Source organism: Somniosus microcephalus, unplaced genomic scaffold (genome assembly GCF_052327205.1).
Source record: "Somniosus microcephalus isolate GS21.2 unplaced genomic scaffold, FLI_Smic_1.0 unresolved_chr7, whole genome shotgun sequence".
Lineage (NCBI taxonomy): Eukaryota > Metazoa > Chordata > Chondrichthyes > Squaliformes > Somniosidae > Somniosus > Somniosus microcephalus.
The window spans coordinates 46197018-46220279 of NW_028225185.1; the positions used below are offsets into that span (position 1 = coordinate 46197018).

The 23262-nt window shown below is 41.9% G+C and overlaps 1 protein-coding gene across 1 annotated transcript in view; it reads left to right on the forward strand.

Annotated features, from left to right (window-relative positions):
• Positions 1–23262, forward strand: part of LOC147086878 (immunoglobulin superfamily member 1-like) — a 108358-nt gene that overhangs the window by 26703 nt on the left and 58393 nt on the right. Inside the window, exons 3-7 of the mRNA XM_085978348.1 lie at positions 6849–7018; positions 10744–10947; positions 12015–12308; positions 18334–18627; positions 22542–22832. Coding sequence (XP_085834474.1) covers positions 6849–7018; positions 10744–10947; positions 12015–12308; positions 18334–18627; positions 22542–22832 — 1253 coding nt within the window. The remainder of the gene's footprint in view (positions 1–6848; positions 7019–10743; positions 10948–12014; positions 12309–18333; positions 18628–22541; positions 22833–23262) is intronic.

Sequence of the window (23262 nt, forward strand, 5' to 3'; positions counted from 1 at the left end):
AGACACCTGCTACTACAGAACCTTGAAATGACTCAATGAAACTGTTGCAGTAGGTGATGTTACCCAAATACCACTGAAGCTGCAGTAACCTGACAGCTGCGCGTGGTTATTGATGATCCTTTCAAATAACATCCCTGCAGCCAGCTTCCTGGTGCTGCACACCAACTCTCCCTGTCGGTGTTTATTCCAGGCAGCGAGTTAAGTGGCTAAAAGCAATTTGGGAAATCGGGTGTTCAGTGAGAATAGCATACGCACTGATGTCACAATCACTCTGGCGTTGAGGTCCCCGGCAATAGCCGTTACTGGCAGCAATACAATTGGTCCTGATTTGGCGCATGGCACTGGATTCGCCTCTCCCTGTCGGTACTGTGGTCTCAACGCCAAATTACCGCTATCTACTGGCGCTAATGGGCGGCACTAAAGGTACAAAAGATTCCCCCAATAAGTCACGAATTCGAACCTTATTTGTGCCAGGTCTCCTTGACGGGCCCTGTTGTACCCACAAGGCACAGGAATTACAGGCAACGGGTCTCAGCTGTGCCATCCTTTACTTGAATGTTTATCTAGTTATATAGCTTCGTAACCCATTAAATGCTATTTGGTATTTATTATTTATTATTTATGTATATCCGATTTTTATTTAATGCATTTCAGATTCCTTCAGTCTTGGTATTCTTCCCTTAATTTGCTTTACCACCATATATTTAATTAATTAATAGGAATGTTATTTATATGTTTACTGTTGTCCATTGTTTTAGATTATTTAGCATGCTCTTCCGGATCTGTGCTCACACTGTTACACGTCATTTTTAGTGCGCTCTTTCGTCACCTATCTATCTAACCTATTATTACATTTGCACATGCTCGCGGCTTCAATAGCTATACAGTCCTCCATCATCTCTTCCTAATTCTAAACGCTTTTAGGTAAGGAGTGAAGATGGGAACCGGAATTTATAAAAAGAAAGAAATGCTTATATTTATATAGCGCCTTTCATGACCACCTCAATAGCTTTATAGCCAATGACGTGGAGCCACTGTTGTAACTTAGGAAATGCAGCAACCGAATTGCCCATGGCAAGCTCCCACAAACAGCAACGTGAAAATGATCAGCTAATCTGTTTGTGTTATGTTGTTTGAAGGATAAATATTGGCCATGACACCGGGGATAACTTCCCTACTCTGCTTTGAAACAGTGCCATGGGATATTTTACGTTCAGTTGGGAGAGCAGATGGGGCCTCCATTTAACATCTTATCCAAAAGACGGCATCTCCGACAGTGCAGCAATCCCTCCGTACTGCACTGGAGTATAAGCCTAGCTTTATGTGTGCAGGTCTTTGGAGTGGGACTTAAACCCACAGCCTTCTGACTCAGAGGCAAGTGTGCTACCAACTGAGCCACAGCTAACACATAAAGGGGTATAAATAGAGTAAGTGCATGGGTTAAACTGTGGCAAATTGAGTTCAATGTTGGTAAGCGCGAGGTCATTCTCTTTTCATCAAAGAACGATGAATCGCAATATTTTCTAAATGGTCAGGAAGTAGAAACTGTGGCAGAGGGGAAAGATATGGCATCCATGCACAAAAACCAGTAGACAGGTAAAAAAAAAAGCAATCAAAAAATCTAATGGTTTATCAGCATTTATCTCAAAGGGCCTGGAATACAAAGGTGGGTAATTTATGCTTCAGTTGTAGTGAGCCTTGGCCAGACACTATCTGATAGCACTGCATGCAGTTCTGGGCATCTCTTGTTAACAGGGCTTTATTTTCCTTGGAGGGTGTGCAGCGCAGATTGACCAGAATGATACTGGTGATTAAAGGATTAAATTACAATGGCAGTTTGCATAAACTTGGGTTGTATTCATTTAAGTACAGAGGATTGAGGAGTGAAATAAATGAAATGTTTGAAATAATAAGATGGTTACGTCGGGCAGATAAGAAGAAACAATGTCCTCTTCCGGGGGAATCAAGAAGGAGGGGACATACTTTAAAATTCAAGCCAAGACATTCAGTGGTGAAGTCAGGAAACACGTTTTCATGCACTCGCTTTTTAACTAAGTTTGCCAAGGTGGGTAAACGAGGTTCAAGCACGAATAAGCCTTGGTCTAATTGTGGAAAAGGCTCGAAATGCTGAATGGCGTACTGTTGTTTGCATTTTCCTGCGTGTTTAATCCTGGATTCTCCTCTATAACAGAGAAAACAGCCTAACGTTTGAAAAGAAGAAAGATCAGACCCATGTACGGTATTAACCTCATTGCTCATCGATTCCTTTCAACTGAACCCTGGGTCATGGACTAACATGCATTATATAATATATGCAGCTAGCAGAGCGTTAATACCGATTTATATTCACCTTTATAAATTGTGCAATTCTTTTATCAACGTTTATTATAACAGCATAATGACACTTCTATTTCAGTTTCTCTGGATACTCTAAGATTTGTTCTGGACCAGCATTCTGGCGTGTATATAAAAGGCGAGGCGGCCACTTTAACATGTACCAGTGTCGGGCAATATGGCGGCGGCCCGTTCACATTCTACAAGAACAGTGAGTCACTGACCCGCACACATCAAGATCGAAGACTCAATTGGCTCCGCATCGATCATATCTCTCACGGAGACAGAGGATGGTACAATTGTCGGGATGCAAAATCTGTTTCAGGAAGGGAGGTACAATCGCAGCCCAGCAACACTGTTCACATAACTGTAACAGGTAAATGATGTGTACCTGCCATGAAACGGGGTAACGTTAACTGCGGGACATTGTGTAAAATTTGCGATATCAATTTAATCAGCCACTTGAAAAAAGATTTGCACTCATACAGTGCCTTTCACGACCACTGGACGTCTCAAAGCGCTTTACACCCAATGAAATGCTTTTGAAGTGGAGTCACTGTTGTAATGTAGTAAACGCAGTAGCCAATTTGCGCACAGCAAGGTCCCACAAACACCAATGTGATAATGACCAGATCATCTCTTTTTTGTTATATTGATTGAGGGATAAATATTGACCAAGGACACCGGGAAGAACTTTCCTGCTCTTCTTCGATATAGTGGCCCGGGATCTTTCACCTCCACCTGGGAGAAAAGACGGGGAGCTCGGATTAACACCTCATCCGAAAGACAGCACCTCCGGCAGTGCAACACTCCCTCAGCACTGCGCTGGAGTGTCAGCCTAGATTTTTGCGCTCAAGTCTCTGGAGTGGGACTATGAACCACAAACAACTGACCCAGAGGCGAGAGTGCTACCAACTGAGCCACAGCCTAGACCTCCCTTGATATAAAAGAAAAGGAATATCAGGTGCTTCAATCGCTATTGCCCAAAGTTAACATTATGCCGAATGAGTTTCTCCTGAAACTACTACTGCTGTTACACAGTTGGCAAGTGCTCTTGTTGCACCACATGTTACTCTAAAGTGAGTAGAAAAGTTTTTCCAAACAATCAGTAACCAAGATCACGTTATCAAGCAATCCTCCACTGAAATATGTCAGCAGAATTTTAATACTTCGTCCGTGTGGTATGGAAAATATCAAAAGGTTCAGATCTGGCCAGGATATGGCTTTACAAAGAAACATAGAAACACAGGAGATAGGAGCAGGGGTAGGCCATTCGGCTCCTCGAGGCGGCTCCACCATTCAGTGAGATGATGGCTGATCATCCAAATTCAGTACTCTGTCCCAGCTTTCTCCCCATATTCCTTGATCCCTTTAGCCATAAGAAATATATCCAACTCCTTCGTGAATATATTTACTGAATTGGCCTCAACTGCCTTCTGTGGTAGAAAATTCCACAGGTTCACCACTCTCTGGGTGAAGAAATTCCTCCTCATCTCAGTCCTAAATGGCTTACCCCTTATCCTTAGACTGTGACCACTGGTTCTGGATTCCCCGACCATCGGGAACATCCTTCCTGCATCTAGTCTGTCCAGTCCTGTCAGAATTTTATAAGTTTCAATGAGATCCCCTCTCATTCTTCTAAACTCCAGCGAGTATAAGCCCAATCCACCCAATATCTCCTGATACATCGTTCCTGCCATCCCAGGTATCAGCCTGGTGAATCTTCGCTGAACTCCCTCCATGGCAAGAACATCCTTCCTCAGATAAGGCGACCAAAACTGCACACAATACTGAAGATGTGGTCTCACCAAGGCCCTGTACAACTGCCGCAAGACATCCTTGTTCTTTTATTCGAACCCTCTTGCTACGAAGGCCAACATACCATTTGCCTTCTTAACCACCTGCTGCACCTGCATGCTTAGCTTCAGCGACAGGTGCACAAGGACCTTATTCCAGTCTATTGCCATTCAGTTAATAATCTGCCTTCCTGTTCTTGACACCAAAGTGGATATTCTGAAATTTATCCACGTTATATTGCTTCTGCCCAATCACCCAACCTGTCCAAATCATCCTTAGAGTTTCTCGGCATCCTCCTCATAGCACACACGCTCACTCAGCTTTGTGTCATCTGCAAACTTGGAGATATTACATCTAGTTCCCTCGTCTAGATCATTAATATATATTGTGAATAACTGGGGTCCTAGCACCGAACCCTGTGGTACCCCACTAGTCACTGCCTGCCACTCGGAACAAGACCCATTTATTCCAATACTTTGCTTTCTATCTGCCAAACAGTTCTCTATCCAAGTCAATACCTTGCCCCAATCCCATGTGCCTGAACTTTACACGCTAATCTCTTATGCGGGACCTTATCGACAGCCTTTTGAAAGTCCAAATACACCACAGCCACTGGTTCTCCCTTATCTATTTTACCAGTTACATCCTCAGAAATTTCCACTAGTTAATCAAGCACGATTTACATTTTGTAAATCCATGTTGACTTTGTCCGATCCTGTCACTGTTTTCCACGTGCTCTGCTATTACATCTTTTATAATGGACTCTAGAATTTTCCCCAGTATTGATGTCAGGTCTATAACTCCCCGTTTTCTCTCTACCACCTTTTTTGAATAGTGGGGTAACATTAGCTACCGTCCAATCCATGGGAACTGTTCCAGATTCTATCGAATGTTGGAAGATGACCAGCAATGCATCTACTATTTCCAGGGCCACTTCCTTAAGTACCCTTGTTAATCTTACCTGGTGGTGATAGAGCAAGTAGGCGTCATTGGAATGAAAGAGGGGCGCAATCGGCGGCCGATTCGATACCCACCATTTTACATTATCGATAAATGTTAAGATTACCTCCATTGAGCAGTAGGGCAAGAAAACTCGTTTCAATTAGTGAGAAGTGATGTTCAAACAAATCTCAGAAACCATTTACATAGGGTTTGTAAATAAATGTACCAGGGGGCTGATTGAATTTGAATCCATTTGATAAATTTACAATTCAGTTGAACCAGAGATAGACGTTTGATAGAGTGGGTACAGAGAAAATGTGAAGAGCATAACTAGAAGCCATCAATATTAGATAGCAACCAAGGAATCCAATAGGGAATTCAGAAGAAACTTCTTTACCCAGAGTGGTGAGAATGTGGAACTCGCTACCACAGGGAGTGGTTGAAGCCAATAGTATAGATGCTTTTAAGGGGAGGCTAGACAAGCATATGTGGGAGAAGGGAATAGAGGGTTATGCAGATAGATTTAGATGAGGGAAGATGGGAGGAGGCTCGAGGGGTGCATAAACCCCGGCATGGACGGGTTGGGCTGAATAACCTGTTACTGTATATCCTATGTAATGCTTTGCATGTAAACTAAAGCAACGAGCATAGCTGGACCATAGCATTTTCTTATTATCTCAGATATGGCTTGGTTGCATTGGCAGTAAATATTACAAGTGATCGTTTTGATAATGGCACCGATATCCATAACTGTTGTCAGACGCTGCCCGGCCCATATCTACAAAACACACTATGGGAAAAATTGCAAACTGTCACGATAGAAAAACACGTAAATCCTAGAAAAAAACAGCATTGTATATTAGAAAAATAATGGATATATTTATTAAATGTTTTACCATTAATGTGGTATAATTGTTTAACTTTCCTCTCACCTTAAACCCTCAATCTCGCATTTTATTGAGAATCAAATGTTTCTGAAAGCACAATCGGTAGCTTGTTTTCTTTCCCTGCTGAACAGTTTGCCTGATGACCAATAAGGTGAGTGGTACCATATTTTTCACCGACAGCTGCAATATAAAGAATGCCTACAGCACCATTCCATACAGACGGGAGAGATATTATATACTGAGTGGATCACGATACAAGATGGGAGAAATGAGAATGGTAGAATTTAAAATCATGGCGAGATGTTGAAATGACTGAATGAATGAAATGCGGAAAACTGGTGCGGGTGATCGTGTCCATAAGGTTACAAGTCCAGCGACACTTAACTCCGTCATTTATAATCTAATTCGCCGTGGATTAGAGGAAGCATTTACTTTTATAACTCTAATTTGCTCCCTCATTGACTTAGGAGAAATAGAAATGGCAGATTAATTCATTCTCATTTCTTCACCCGCTTTCCACGCTGCAATTTCAGGGCTGCAGCTAGATTTTGGAAATATCATCACATCTGGTTATTTTGTTATTTTGCACTTCTGCCTTATATCCCCAAAGAAATCACACATTCCCCTTTTGCTGTAGCTCATTACCTATGTAATCAATTCCCTTCAACACAGTGCAATCGTTACTCAGTTCTCATCTATCCACTGCACAAGAAACCCCTACTGATCCATTTGACATTGTTTATTATCTAATTATTTTACCACAGATCCACTAACAACGCCGGTGATATCGCTTGATCAGTCGACTGGTGTTTATTTAGAAGGTGCCACGGTCACCCTTAGCTGCACTGCGATTGGAGAACATCTTGGTGAAACCTTCATCTTTTACAGAGACAGCCGAATGCTATATTCTAGTCAAATCGTTACAAAGCACAACATTGGAAAATTCACGGTCACCAGTGCAAACCAAGGTGAGCGGTATCAATGCCAATATGGTACCTCGGTCAATGGACGATGGTTGTGGTCCCAACTCAGCGAGGCTGTGTTGGTAACGATGGCAGGTGAGTGACAGTGAACATATGTTGCTAATATGTCTGTTCAAGCTCTTGGCACTTTCAAACATTCATACAATAGTCACTCTAATACAATGAAACGTTTAATATTAGGACAGAGGAATAACACCGAATGACTTTTGGTCTCAATCATAGAATCATAGTATGATGCAGCAGGGAAGGAGGCCATTCCTCCCATCGTGCCTGTGCTGGCTCTTTGGATGAACTGTGCAAATAGTCCCGCTCTCTTGCTCATAGAAACGTAGAAACATAGAAGATAGTAGCAGGAGTAGGCCATCTGGCCCCTTGAACCTGCTCTGCCATTCAATGCGATCATGGCATCTCATCCAAACTCAGTACCCTGTTCATGCCTTCTCCTCATATCCCTTCATCCCTTTAGCCTTAAGAAATATATCCAACTCCTTCTTGAATATATTTAATGAATTGGCCTCCACTGCCTTCTGTGGTAGATAATTCCACAGGTTCACCACTCTCTGGGTGAAGAAATTCCTCCTCATCTCTGTCCTAAATGGCTTAACCCTTATCCTTAGACTGTGACCACTGGTTCCGGATTCCCCAGCCATCGGGAACATCATTCCTGCATCCAATCTGCCCAGTCCTGTTAGAATTTTATAAGTTTCAATGAGATCCCCTCTCATTCTTCTGAACTCCAGCGAGTATAAGCCCAATCGACCCAACCTCTCCTCATACGTCATTCCTGCCATCCCAGATATCAGTCTGGTGAATCTTCGTTGCACTCCCTCCATGACAAGAACATCCTTCCTCAGATAAGGCGACCAAAACTGCAGAAAATACTCAAGGTGCGGTCTCACCAAGGTCCTGTACAACTTGCTCCTGTACTCGAATTCTCTCACTATGAATGCCATCTCCTCAAGGGCAATTAGGGATGGCACTAAATGCAGGCCTAGCCAGCGACACCCACATCCCATCAATGAATTAAAAAAAAATAAAAATTCCCCGTTTTCTCTCTACTACCGTTTTTGAATAGTGGGGTTACATTAGCTACCCTCCAATCCATGGGAACTGTTCTAGAATCTATAGAATTTTGGAAGATGACCAGCAATGCATCTATTATTTCTAGGGCCACTTCCTTAAGCACCCTAGGATGTAGATTATCAGGCCTTGGGGATTTATCAGCTTTCAATCCCGTCAATTTCCCTAACATCATTTCCCTACAGATACTGATTTCATTCAGTTCCTCCCTCTCTTTAGACCCTATGTTCCCCGACATCTCTGGGAGGTTATTTGTGTTCTCCTTTGTGAAGACAGAAACAAAGTGTGTATTTAATTGATCAGCCATTTTTTTGTTCCCCATTATAAATTCCCCTGATTCTGACTGCAAGGGACGTACGCTTCACTTCACCAATCTTTACCTCTTCACTTATCTATAGAAGCTTTTACAGTCAGTTGTTATGTTCCCTGGAAGCGTACTCTCATACTCTATTTTCCCCCTCTTAATTAATCCCTTTGTCCTCCTTTGCTGAAACCTAAACTGCTCCCAATCCTCAGGTTTGCTGCTTTTTCTGGCCAATTTATATGTCCTCTCCTTGGATCTTAAGTTATCCCTAATTTCCCTTGTTAGCCACGGTTGAGTCACCTTTTTTGTTTCCCACGCCACGCACGAATTTGCATAGTGACAAACAAATTTAATAGCGTGGTTCAAAGTGTGGTGTGGGAGGAAGAGGTTTCGTTTCATGGGACACTGGCATCAGTATTGCGAAAGAGGGCGCTGTTCTATTGGAGCGGATTCTACTTAAACCGGCTGAGATCAGTATGCTGGCAAATCGAATAACTAGGGAGATAGAGGGAGCTTTAAACTAATGAAGTGGATGGGGTGGGAGGATTCAGGAAACGTTAATTGAAAATCAGTGAGGGAAACATCAAGACCGAAGAACAGTGTAGCGATTTGGGTAAAAATATGCAGAGTGTGTTAGAAAGGATCAGAGAGCTTATACAATGTAATAGGGCATTCGTGACTAGGTAACATAAGGGAAAATAGAAAGAAAAGTTAAAACTAAGAGCACTATATCTGAAAGTGCGAAGCATTCACAAAAAAATGAATTTATAGCACAGGTAAAATAAATAAATGGAATGGATCTAACAGCCATTAATGAGACGTGGTTGCAGAGTGACCAAGGTTGGAAACTAAATATTCCAGCATATTTGACATCTAGAAGAGATCAGTAATATGACAATGGAGGGAAGATAGCCCGATAATAAAGAATGGGATAAATACATTAGAGGGAAAGTATCTTAGCCAGGAGAATCAATATGTAGAATCACATTGGTTGGAGCTAAGAAAAAAACAAGGGTGAGAAGGCACTGGTGGGAGTAGTTTATAGGGCGCTAACAATAGTTGTAGCGTCAGGCAGCGTATAACTCAGGATATTAGAGGTGCATGTAACAAGGGTAATACAGTAACCATGGAGGCATTAATTTTCGTATAGACTGGGCAAATGAACTTTGCAGTAATAGTGCAGAGGACGAGTTCATTGAATGTATTCAAGATAGTTTTCTAGATTAGTATGTCGGTGAAGCAAGTAGGAAAGTGTATTTTGCAATGAGACAGGGTTAATTAATAACCTTGTAGTAAAGGAATCTATGGGGAAGAGTGATCATAATATTTTTTTTTGTTGAGTTTGACAGTGATTTAGTTAAGGCCTGAACTAGGCTCTTAAATCTGAACAAAGTAAGCTACGTAGTTATGAGAGGCAAGTTGGCTGGGTCAGCTTGGGAAACTAAACTAAAAAATATGATGGCAAATAAGCAATGGCAAACATTTAAATAAATAATTAATATTTAGCAGTGAATATACATTCCCTTAAGGAATAAGAACCAAACAGGAATACTGGTTCACACGTGGCTAACAAAAATGTTAAAATAGTATTAGAATAAAGGAAGAGGCTTATAATGTTGCCAACAATTGTAGTAAGCCTGAGGATTGGGACGATTTTAGAATGCAGAAAAGGAGGACCAAGAAATTGCTGAAGCGAGGGAAAATAGAATATGAGAGTAGCAAGAGACATAAAAAACAGATTTTTAAAGCTTCTATAGGTGTGCAAAAAGGAAGGGATTAGCATAGGTCCCCGACAGACAGAGACAGGAGAAATTATAATGGGGAATAAAGAAACGGCCGAGACATGAAACAAGTACTTCGTATCTGTCTTAGTAGAGGACACAAAAAAGATTCTGGAAGGGTCTAGCGGGAATGAGGAGCCTAAATTAATTAGTTTTAGCAAAGAAATAGTATTGGAGAAATTAATGGAACTAAAAACCGACAAATCGCCTTCACCTGATGGCTTACATTCAAGGGTTTTAAAAGAGCTAGCGGCAGAGATATTGACGCATTGTATTAGATCTTCCAGAATTCCATTGATTCTAAAAAAGGTCTCCGTGGATTGGAAGGTAGCAAATGCAAATCCCGTTATTCAAGAAAGGAGGTAGCGAGGAAACAGGGAACTATAGACTGACCTCATTAGTAGGGAAAATGCGAGTGCAGATCCGGCAGATGCTCTGATCGCCCCCGTTTCCAGCCCGGTGGCTTAGGTTAAAATGACCTCCGTATGTCTTCAGAAATTTAGCATCAATATGTTTCCTTTTTGTCCTTACAGCTTACCCTCCAAAACCATCAGTATCTCTTACCCGTCCGGATCAAGTGTTTGTGATAGGAGAACCACTTACGGTTAGCTGTGCAGCCCATTCTCCATATTTAGGCAGCAGTTTCTATTTATACAGAAGAGGCGAGAATACACCAATCGAAACCAAAACAGCCAAGTCATCGCAATCTGCTGTCACCTTTGACATCACCAACCTACTGAAGGCCGGGTCAGGACATTACTCCTGCGCTTATAGAAAAACAGTGTCCGAGCGGCAGATATTGTCAGATCGAAGCGAAAGTGTGAAGATAACGGTAGTGGGTAAGTTTCATGTCCTTTTACTCTAAGGAAATCCGCTATCATTTGATGCCCGCTCACGCCGTGAAAATACACAGGGTGAAATTGACATTTGGCCGGAGTGCAAACAGGCGATCGCGAAATGTACCATGGTTTATATTCGCCCAAATTTCATTTCCATCCACATCGGGTGCAAAACAGGCTTCCAGTTTCTCGTCGACAGTTTTTCTCTACCATCAATTACAAATTTTACCCGCTACCAATCTGAACTAGCACAATGAACCGTTTAATACCTCAATGAGAGCAAAACGCCAGGATTTTGATTGCTCTCACTGTAGCGTTACCTGATGCGGAACCGCCAGTTTGATGGCCTTGTCACATTACCAGTTTCTCGGTCACATTACCCACACTGTGTGCCGAGATTTTCGAAATGATTCCCGTGTGAGGAATTCTTCAAATTCATTACCTTGTGGTTTTCCACATGTCTCACTCTATTGCTTTTCGGCAGCACCTCCCGAATCCGCGAACAACGCCACTGAGGAGGCATCAGGTGTATGGGATCATCCTCACCTTCAAGTTCCCCTCCAAGTCACGTGCCACCCTGACTTGGACAGATATCCCTGTGCCACACTTGGACTGCGTCAAGAATAATGTGCACCACCACCTTCTAAAGGGCAACCATGCACAGGCAAGAAATGCCTGCATTCAAAAGCATAATACAAAATCCAATCCCACCAGCTCTTAACTCCGATATTTGATATGTGAATCTCCAGGCTTTAGCGCTGATGTTCATTCTTTTAATTGTGTTTTTGCCTTGGTTAATTAGCAGAAATGGGAATTTTAAAGCAACGCAATTTCTTTGTGTTGCTGGTATCCCCAAATTCTGAGCTAAAACCTGATTTTGCAAATTGAACTCCCGTTGATTTATTTTATTTCGATCTTCCGCTAACTGCGCTAATGTGTGAATTCACCATTTGTGGAATCGCAGTCCCTTCAGCACAGTTTAAGCGCATTGAGTTGCCTATCTGCAACTGCACAAGTAAGTCAGCAGATCCATTTCTCATTGTCTTTTCCATTTGTTTTTTCCACAGATCCACCAGCACAACCATGGCTATCTCTTGATCAATCGACTGGGGTGTATTTAGAAGGAGAGACTGTCACCATGACCTGCACCGTGGACAGAGAATACCGCCGTAAAACCTTCTACTTTTTCAGAGATAATCAACTGTTGCTCTCTCATCAACTCTTCATCAGGAACAACGTTGGATCGTTCAAGGTTACCAGCGTAAAGCAAGCAGGACGGTACCAATGCAAATATGGAAGCATCCTCAAAACAAGACGGTTTGAATCCCAGCTCAGTGAGGCTGTGACGGTCACTGTAGCAGGTGAGTGAAGGGGAACAGCAATTTGTTAATTCAAAAAGAGCGGTGGAGTTAACACCGACCGCTGGGAATACCATTGTATCCTTCCCTCCATTCTGAAAATCAACTGTTCACCACTACACTCTCATTTCTGCCTCGTAGCCAATATCGGTTCGACGCTGCCACTGTCCCTTTAAACCAATGAGATTCCATGTTGATAACAAGCGTATAATTTAGTATTTAACCAGACGTCTTTTAGGAAAATAGGAACGGGAGGAGGCCATTCAGTCCTTCGAGACTGTTCCATCATTCAAGGAGGCATGGCTAAGCTGTATTCTAACTCCATCTACCCGCCTTTGGCCCATATCCCTTAATACCTTTAATTACCAAAAATATAGCAAACTTCGATTTAAAATTAACAATTGATCTAGCGTCAATTGTCACTTGCGGCAGATCGTTCTAAATTTCTACCACCCTTTGTGTGTAGAAGTGTTTCCTAATTTCACTCCTGGAAGGTCTGGCTCCAATTTTTGGACTATACCGCCTAATCATAGACTCCTCAACCAGCAGAAATAGTTTCTCCCTATTGACCCTATCTCTTCCCCTTAATATTGTGAAAACTTCGATCCGATCACCCATTAACTGTCTAATCTCTAAGGAATACTACCCTACTTTGTACAATCTCTCCTCGTATTTTAACCCTTGCAGTCCGGGTATCATTCTATTAAACCTATGCTGCACTCCCTCCAATATATTCTTCCTAAGGTGTGGTGCCGAGTGATAAGCAACCTCATTTCACCTCTGATTCACAACAGCATGATTCGAGTAAGCACTGGACTTCGTAGTGGAGTGTGCGGAACAGACTTTATTGATACACAGTAAAATAAATCAGTCTTAACTGCATACAGAGAGTGAATATTCGGTTTCCGTATCTGGCGAGTACACTCTGCCCAACTGTTGAAAGCCATGCTCTTTTGTACACCATATTGTGACTGCAACAAAGCAAAATGTCAAAATGTCATATCTATTTCCCAAATTCTCTGGAACCAGACCAAACCATAGATTTTTGAATATTAAGGGAATCAAGGGAAATGGGGATAGTGCAGGAAAGTGGAGTTGAGGTCGAAGATCAGCCATGACCTTATTGAATGGCGGAGCAGGCTCGAAGGGCCAGATGGCCGACTCCTGCTCCTATTGCTTATGTTCTTATCTATGTTAGCAGTTTGAAATGGTTTACCTCAGTACCATTCCCATTAAACGAGACTTCCTGATGTAACATGTTCTAGTATTTTGACCAATTGTTAGCTGTATCTAATGGATACCTACTTTCCATGTTTATTACGCTAAAATTAAACATTGACCATTCATGGGTGATGTCATCACTAACATTTATTCTCTTACTCAAGTACTTTACATTTCAAAAAACAAGCAAAGCCTTCTCCTCAGGCACTTTAGTGTCATCCTGTTTATGTCTAGGAAAGCATGACAGTGCACTCCTTTTACGACACTTCCAGGGAAGCCTGTTGCTTTAAGATACAAAGTTGTTCGACTGTTAAACGTTTAACTTTCACGATGTCCATCACCTAGAACTGCTCACAGTACTGCAGGTGTGGCCTAACGAGGGTTTTGTATAGCTGCAGCAAAAACTTTTACCCCCTTATATTCTCGTCCTCGAGGTATAAAGGCTAGCATTCCATTAGCGTTTTTGATTATTTTCTGTACCTGTTCATGACATTTTAATGAGCTATGTACGTGGTCCCCAAGTCTCTTTGGACCTCCACTGTTTTTAGCTTTTCACCATTTAGAAAATACCCTGTTCTGTCCTTTTTTAGATCCAAATTTGATGACCTCGCATGTGACTATATTGAGATCCATTTTCCACAGTTTCTCCCATTCACTTAATCTGTCGATACCCCTTTGTAATTTTATGCTTTCATCTACAGTGCCTACAACTCCACCTATCTTTGTGTCATCGGCAAATTTGGATATATGACTTCCTCTGTCATCATCTAAGTTGTTAATAAATATTGTGAATAGTTGAGGCCCTAACACAGATCCCTGCAGGAAACCACTTATCACCTCCTGCCGATTTGAGTACCTACTCATTATCCCTACTGCCTGTCTCCTGCCGCTCAGTCAATGTTCTAACCAGCTCAATAATTTTCCCTCAGTTCCTTTGGCTTCTAGATTAGATAACAGTCTCTTAGGTGGAGCTTTATCAAATGCCTTCTGGAAGTCCATATATATAACATCCATAGACATTTCCCTGTCCACTACTTTAGTCACCTCCTCAAAAAATTCGGTCAGGTTTGTCAGGCATGACCAACCTTTCAAAAAGCCATGCTGACTCTCTCTGATCAACTGAAAATTTCCGAGGAGTTCAGTCATCCTTTCATTAATTATATGCTCTCGCAATTTCCAGACTACAGCTGTTAGGCTAACTGGTCTATTATCCCTGGTTTCCCTCTCTCACCATTCTTAAATACCGGAGTGACATGCTCAATTTTCTAATCCAAAGGAATCTAAAGAATCGAGAGAACTTTGGAAGATTATAGTTAGGGCATCTGAAACGTGCTCACACACATCCTTTAAAACCCTGGGGTGGAAACCATCTGGTCTTGGTGATTTGTCACTCTTTAGAGCCATTATTTTCTTCATTGCTGTTATTTTACTTATGTTCATTTTATTGAGTTCCTGTCCCTGATTCAATATTGACACGCTATCCTCTTCCTCTACCGTGAATACTGACGCAAAGTAATTACTCAACATGTCCACCATTGCTTTATTATAATTGGCAATATCACCGCTTTCTGTGTTTAAGGGCCAACATTGCTCCTGACTACCTTCTTTTTCCGAACATAAATATAAAAATTCTTTGTGTTGATTTTGATATGCCTTACAAGTTTCTTTTCATACACTCTTTTTGTAGCTCTTACTATCTATCTTGTGACCAGTTGCTGTTCCTTGTATCTTTCCCATTCGCCAGGATCTGTGCTATTGTTTGCATTTTTGAATGGTTTTTCTTTTAGTTTTATGTTGTCCCTCTCCTCTTTAGTCCTCCATGGCTGTTATTTTTGGCAAATAGGGCTCTTGCACCTCAGGGGTACCAACTGGTTATGTATCACCTTATGTTATTTTAGGCTTTCTCCCACTGTTCTTCTGTCGTTTTATCCATTAACAGATTTGTCCCGTTTACTGTAGACAGTCTCTGTCTCAACCTGTTGAAGTCGGCCTGACACAAATCGAGACTCTCAGTAGCTGTTTCGTGTTGCTCCCTTGCAAATGCTACATTGAACTCGATCATGTTCTGATTTCTATTGCATAAGTACATAAGAACATAAGAAGTAGAAGCAGGATTTGGCCATTTGGCCCTTCGAGCCTGCTCCGCCATTCAATAAGATCATGGCTGATCTTTTACCTCATCTCCACTTGCCTGCACTTTCTCCATATCCCTTGATTCCCATAAATGTTCACACATGGTTAGGCTGTTAATTAAATCTGGCTCATTACTCAAAATATAGACATTTGAAAGTCTATATACACAACATCAACGGCACTTTCCTCATCAACACTCTCCAATACTTTAGTAGATAGAATTTGCCTTTAACAAATTCATGTTAGCTCTCATTTATTAACCGCTGCTCGTCCATTGTGCTATAGATTTGCTCACTCGCTGAATTGTGTTAAATTCCTATATGGAATAAAAACACCACGGGGAAAATTGTTCAATCGTAGCTAACAAGCGAATTTAAAGATGCTATTAAATTAAAGGAAGAGGCTTAGAATGTTCCCAAAAAGTGTAGGAAGCTTTAGGATTGGGATGATTTTAGAATTCAGCAAAGCTGGGCCAAGAGATTGATAGAGAGAGATTCGAATATGAGAATAAGTTAGCAAGAGACATAAAAACAGATTGTAAATGTATCTATAGGTATGTAAAAAGGAAGAGATTAATAAAAGTAAACTTGGGCCCCTTATAGACAGAGACAAGATAAATTATAATGGGTAATAAAATAATGGCAGAGACATTAAAATACATTGTATCAGTCATCAGGGAAGAAGAGAGGTAAAGCATTCCAGAAATAATGGGGAACCAAGTGTATAGTGAGAATGAGGAACTTAAAGAAATTAATATTAGTAAAGGAATAGTACTGGAAAAATTAGTGGGACTACAAGCCGATAAAACCCCTGGACATGCTGGCCTACGACCTTGCATTTTAACAGAGGTGGTAATAGAAATAGTGGATGCATTGGTTGTGATCTTCCAGAATTCCCTAGATTCGAGAATGGTCCCCGTGGATTGGAAAGCAGCAAATGTAACCCTGCTATTCAGGCAAGCAGGAAGAGAGAAAACGGGGAACTATTGTCCAGTTAGCCCGACATCAGTAGTAGGGAAATGCTGTAATCTATTATTAAGGCCATGGTAACAGGATACTTAGAATACCATATAATGATTGGGCAGAGTCAACACGGATTTATGAAAGGGAAATCGTGTTTTAACAAGTCAGTTAGTGTTTTTGAGGTTGTAACTAGCAGGGTAGATAAGGGGGAACCAGTGGATGTAGTGTATTTGGATTTTCATAAAGCAATCGATAACGTGCCACACAAGAGGTTAACACACATAATTAATGCTCATGGGATTTGCGGTAATGTACTAGCATGGATTGAGTATTGGTTAACATAGAGAAAACAAAGAGCAGGAATAAAAGGGTCATTTTCTGGTTGGTAGGCTGTAACTAGTGGGGTACCTTAAGGATCGGTGCTTGGGCCTCAGCTATTTACAATCTATATCAATGAGTTCGATAAGGCGACCTAATGTACTGTATTCAAGTTTGCCAACGATAGAAAGTTAGGTGAGAAAGTAATTTGTGAGGAGGACGCAAAGAGATGTCAAAGGGCTAGAGGCAGGTTAAGTGAATGGGTAAAAACGTGACAGATGTAATATCATGTGGAGAAATGTGCAGTTATCCCCTTTGGTAGGAGAACTAGAAAAGCAGAGTATTTTTTAAATGGTGAGAGATTGGGAAATGTTGGTATTCAGCGAGACATGTGTGTCCTTGTACAAGAATAACTGAAAGTTAACATGCATGTACAGCAAGCAATTAGGAAAGCAAATGGTATGTGGGGCTATATTACTAAAGGATGGAGTATAAGAGTAAATACGTCTTACTGCAATTATATAGGGCATGGGTGAGACCACACCTGGAATATTGTGTACAGTTTTGGTCTCCTTACATAAGGAAGGATATACTTGCCATAGAGGGATTGCAACGAAGATTCACCAGAATGGTTTGTCCGATGTGGGGATTGTCCTGTGAGGAGAGATTGAGGCTTATCTTCTTAGAACTTAGAGGAATGAGAGGTGATCTCAGTGAAACATATAACATTCTTACAGCGCTTGACAGGTAAGATGCAGAGAGGATGTGTCCTCTGGCTCGGTAGTCTGGAACTAAGGGTCACAGTCTCCGAATAACGGGTCGGCCATTTGGGACTGAGATGAGAAGAAATCTCTTCACTCAAAGGTTTGCGAATCTTTGGAATTCTCTACCCCAGAGGGCTGTGGAGGCTCAGTCGTTGAATGTATTCCAGACAGAGATCCATACATTTGTGGATATTAAGGGAATCAATAGATATGGGGGTAGTGCAGGGAAATGTAGTTGAGGTAGAAGATCAGCCTTGATCTTACTGAATGGCAGAGCAGGCTCGAACGGTCGAATGGCCGACTCCTGCTCTTATTTCTTATGTTCTTATGTGTTTGTATCTTTACCAAATTAGCAATGATGGGAATTTCGTGCAACACGGCCTCCTTCCGCTTGATTCCCGGAGCGAAATTTCACCGCTCAAACCTGATTTAGTAAATGGAACTCCCAGCTGATGTCCTTCCGCTGATTGCGCTATTGAAATCGCGAATTCCCACATTGTGGAAACTAATTCTGCGATGGAAACACTTCCGTTAAACACGGCACAATCATTATTGAATAACCAACATTCCATTGTACATGAATATCCACAGCTCCATTTCTCAATGGTGTATCCATTTATTTTACCACAGATCTGCTATCAGTGCCAGGGATATCTCTTGATCAATCGACTGGGGTGTATTTAGAAAGAGAAACAGTCACCATTACTTGCACAGTGAGCAGAGAATATCCCGGTAGATCGTTCTATTTTTACAGAGATAGTCAGCTGCTGACATCTCATCAACTTTTCACAAAGGACAACATTGGAACATTCTTGGCTACCAGTAATAACCAAGGAGGGCATTATCAATGCCAATATGGAACCTCTGTTAAAACAAGGTGGTTTGAATCCCAACCCAGTGATGCTGTGACCGTCATTATAGCAGGTGAGTGATTGGGGAAAAGAGATGACTAATATGCCTATAAAACACTCTTGCTATTTGCTAACAATCATACTTCTTTTAATGTAACAGATTTCAATATTGACAGAGAGGGTCTCTGAGCTCAGCATTTGACAGGGTCTCTGTACACAGGTCCGGAATACACAGGCTGGCTCTTTCCTGTCAGCGACAGCATTAATGGAGATAATTTATTCACTTTGATCTCTACGTTAATATGTTCAATTGTGTGGTGAAATGAGTCTTGGCTGGTAATGCAAAACGAGCGATAGAGTATCGGAACCCATATTACACTTGGCCTGATTTGCTATTTAATTGAAGACATTCTACCAGCCAATCCGAATGTATACCACACTAAGCCAGATGGCTGTGACTTCAACCCGTGCAAATCTTCGCCTCATAATGCAAGCTGGCACAGATTAAGAAAAAAACATTCTATCCCGCAAATGTAAAGTGTAAAATGGACGGCCGACCGAAAACGTCGCATTACCGCCGGACGGGTTAGGTAAAGTTGCCCCCTGCAGTTCAGTACTGAGGAAACACTGCTTTCCAGAGATGGGTCTTCAATGCAGCCATTGTCTTGAGAAAACCGATTAGGTCCAGTGTCAACGTGGGAACCTTCATTATTCTTACGTGCAGGCTGTGTGATATTATTGCACTTCTATGTCCCTGATTTCCTCTCTTATATCTGAATTACCAGCCCGAGCCGTTCAATGGCACAATGACACCACATTACCAGGCCTTGACTGCCACTGAGTGTAGAGTCCCCTCCTGAGGCACCACCAGACTGGCTGATCTTGTCATGTTACAGATTTCTCTGACAGACAACCCAAACTGTGCGCTGAAAGTGTCCAAATTAACCGGTTATGGGAATAATTTAAATTAATTACATTGAGGTTACCCATGTCTCCCACTGGACTGCATGATAAAAGCACCTGCCAAACCCGCAAACTCCACCTACGAGCAGGACAAGGGCAGCAGGAGCATGGGGACAGCACTACCTCCACGTTTCCCTGCAGTTCACTCGCCATTCAGGCTTTGAGATATATATGTTGGATGGCGGAGCAGGCTCGAGGGGCTGTATGGCCCACTCCTGCTCCTAATTCTTAAGTTCTCAATGGCAACTAGGGATGGGCAATAAAAACTAGCGATGCACACACCCAAAACATATTGGCCCAGAACTTGGTGTCGGGGGCTTGCCGCACGTGCAAGCCCCCGATGTGCACTTACCCAGCGCGCCGACATCTGAAAGTGCATTTCCTGTCAGTGGCCCGATTCTGATGTCGGCAAGCTGTGCTAACCTGACCCAGCGTCGTAATTGGTGCGATGTGCCGGCTGAGAGTAAGAACTGTCAAACTCATGAAAAGTACTGCACCCCTAAACACGACTTAAACTTTAAATAACATTTAAAAAAACATCCCAATCGTTAAATTAAGTATAAATAATTTAAAACACATAATTTAAACAATTTTTTTTTTTGAAAAAAATTAATTTTTATTAAAAAGGGTCTAAAACTAAACTTACCTTATTGTAGATTCTTTAAAATAATAAACCTGTGGAAAAAAAATTCTAAATTGCACCAAAACACCACTTACCTGTAAAAATAAATACTTACGTGTGCTTTTTACAAGCGTAAAGACCGGAGGCCTTTACACATGCGCAAACCCCCCAAAACAGAGGAAATCCAAGACGCACGCGCTGCCCCCTACAGCGCACGTGCTAGCCTTTTCACCGCTTGGGTTAGAGGAGAGGAAATACCGGTTTTCAGCGCATGCGCTGTGCATGCTGAAAACCGGCATTTCCTCCGGCCAGACGCGTGAGTACCCTTTCTGTACTCACGCGTTTGGGAAGGAATTACTGCCCCATTAGAAACATTCTAGCCAATTAAAACTTTACTCCTTTGTTTAAAATGCGCATTCCCATGGTTTAATGGCAGACATGTTGAATAATGACATTGCATCAGTATTTACAGTATGCCAGCAATCACAATGAAACTGATGTTGAATCAGGGACATGGACTTAATAAAATTAGTGTAATCAAAATAACAGTAATGAAGAAAAGAATTCCACTAAAGTGTAACAAAATCCCCAGGACAAGATAGTTTCCATCTCAGGGATTTAAAGGAAGCAGGTAAGCATATTGCAGATGCCCCAGGTATAATCTTCCAAAGTACTTTCGAATCAGTAACCGTTCCTTCAGATTGGAACATGGCGCATGTCAATCTGCTATTTAGGAACGGCAAGGGTGGTAAACCAGAGAATTATAGACCAGTTAGCCTAACATCTGTTTCGGGAAATTGCTAGAGTCTATAATTAAGGATAGGGTGACTGAACACCTCAAACATTTTCAGTTGATCAGAGTATCAGCATGCATTTGTGAAAGTTAGGCCATGCCTGATTAACCTGATTCAATTTTTTGAGGAGGTGACTAAAGTACTGGACAGGGGACTATCTATGGATGTTATTTATATGGACTTCCAGGAGGTATTTGATAAAGTCCCACATAAGAGACTGTTAACTATGGTAGCAGCCCACGGAATTGAGGGCAAATAATTGAGCATTTTAGGAAATTGTCTGAGTGGCAGGAGACACACATAAGGAATAATGGATAGGTACTCAAATTGTCAGGATGTGACGAGTGGTGTCCTGCTGGATTCTGTGCTGGGGCCTCAACAATTCACAGTATTTCTTAACGACTAACATGATGACATAGAATGTCATGCATCCAAATTTGCCGACAGCACAAAGGCAGGCGGTTTTGTAGGCATTGTAGATGACAGCTTAAAATTACAAAGGGATACCGACAGATTAACTGAATGGGCAAATGGATTTCAATGTAGGCAAATGTGAGATCATATACTTTGGACGTAAAAGGATAGAACAGGGTACTTCCTAAATGGTTAAAAGCTAAAACAATGGGGCTCCAAAGAGACTTGGGGGTCCAGGTATGTAGATCATTATGGTGTCATGGACAGTTGCAGAAAATAATGAAAAAGGCTAATGGAATGCTGACCGTTCTATCTAGAGGACTAGAATGCAAGGGGATAGACGTTATGCTGCAGCTGGTTAGACCACACCTGGAGCACTGTGAGCAGTTCTGGGCACAACACCTTAGGAAGGATATATTGGCCTTGGAACGAGTGTACCATAGGTTTACCAGAATGATACCCAGACTTCAAGGGTAAAGGTACGAGGAAAGATTACACAAATTAGGGTTATATTCCCTAGACTTTAGAAGGTTAAGGGGTGATTGGATCGAAGTTTTCCAGTTGTTAAGGGGAACTGATAGGGTAGATAGAGTTAAACTATTTCCGCTGGTTGGGGATTCTAGGACGAGTGGGTATAGTCTAAAAATTAGAGCCATAACCTTCAGGAGCGAAATTAGGAAACGGTTCTACACACAAGGGTGGTAGAAGTTTGGAAATATCTTTGGCAAATGACAATTGATACGAGACCAATTGTTAATTTTACAACCGCGATTGATAGCTTTCTATTAACCAAAGGTATTAAGGGATACGGGCCAAAGGTGGCTTTAAGGAGATAGTTCGAATATCAGCCATGATCTCATTGGATGGCCGAACAGGCACGAGGGGCTCAATGGTCTACTCCTGTTCCTATGTTTCTTTTAATCATGTTTACGCTGCGGCAAAATTAGCAGGAATTAGAATTTCATTTCAACTCAACCAATTTCACTTCTTGCGCTGGTAACTTAGAGATAAATTTCTTGGCCAAAACCTGATTTTGGAAATAGATGCCTCATCTGATTTATATTTCGTCACGCTTCTGCTTGATTCCGCTCAGGAAATCGTGAATTCAGCGTTTTTGGCATCTCAGTCCCCGGTGTAAACACAACAGAATCGTTATTAAATTGCCAATTTCCCACTGTCCATTAAATACTACAGATCCGCTAACACCTCCAGGGATATCGCTTGACCAATCCTCTGGAGTGTATTTAGAAGGAGAGACAGTCGCCATTGCCTGCATCGTGAGCAGAGAGTATCGCGGTAAAATCTACTTTTACCGAAATAATCAGCGGCTGTCCCCTCGTCAAATCTTCATAAAGGACAGTGTTGGAACATTCACAGTTACCGGTACAAACCAAGGAGGGCGATACCAATGTCAATATGAAACGTCAGTGAAAACAAGGCGAGTAATGTCCCAGCTCAGCGATGCTGTGGCAGTCACTATAGCAGGTGAGTGCATGGGAACAGAGATTGTTAATAACGTCTTTTCAATGCTTTAGATATTTCCTAATAAAATGTATCCTTGTTTCAATGTAACCGTGTGTAATATTCACAGAGAGGGTCTCTGCTCTCAGCTCTTCACAGGGTGTCTGTAGAAAGGGTCCTGACACTCACAGGATGACTGTTCACTGCGAATGTTTCAGCCTTGTCTTTTGCACTCGTGTGCTGGGCTCCACCAACATTGAGGATGGTGAAATTCATGGAGCCTCCTCCTCCCGTTAATTGTTTAATGGTCCACCACCATTCACGACTGGATATGTCAGGGTGCAGACCTTTGATCTGATCCGTTTGTTGTCGGATTGCTAAGCTCTGTCTATAACACGCTGCTTCCACTGTTTAGCATGCATGCCGTCCTGTGTTGTAGCTTCACCAGGTTGGC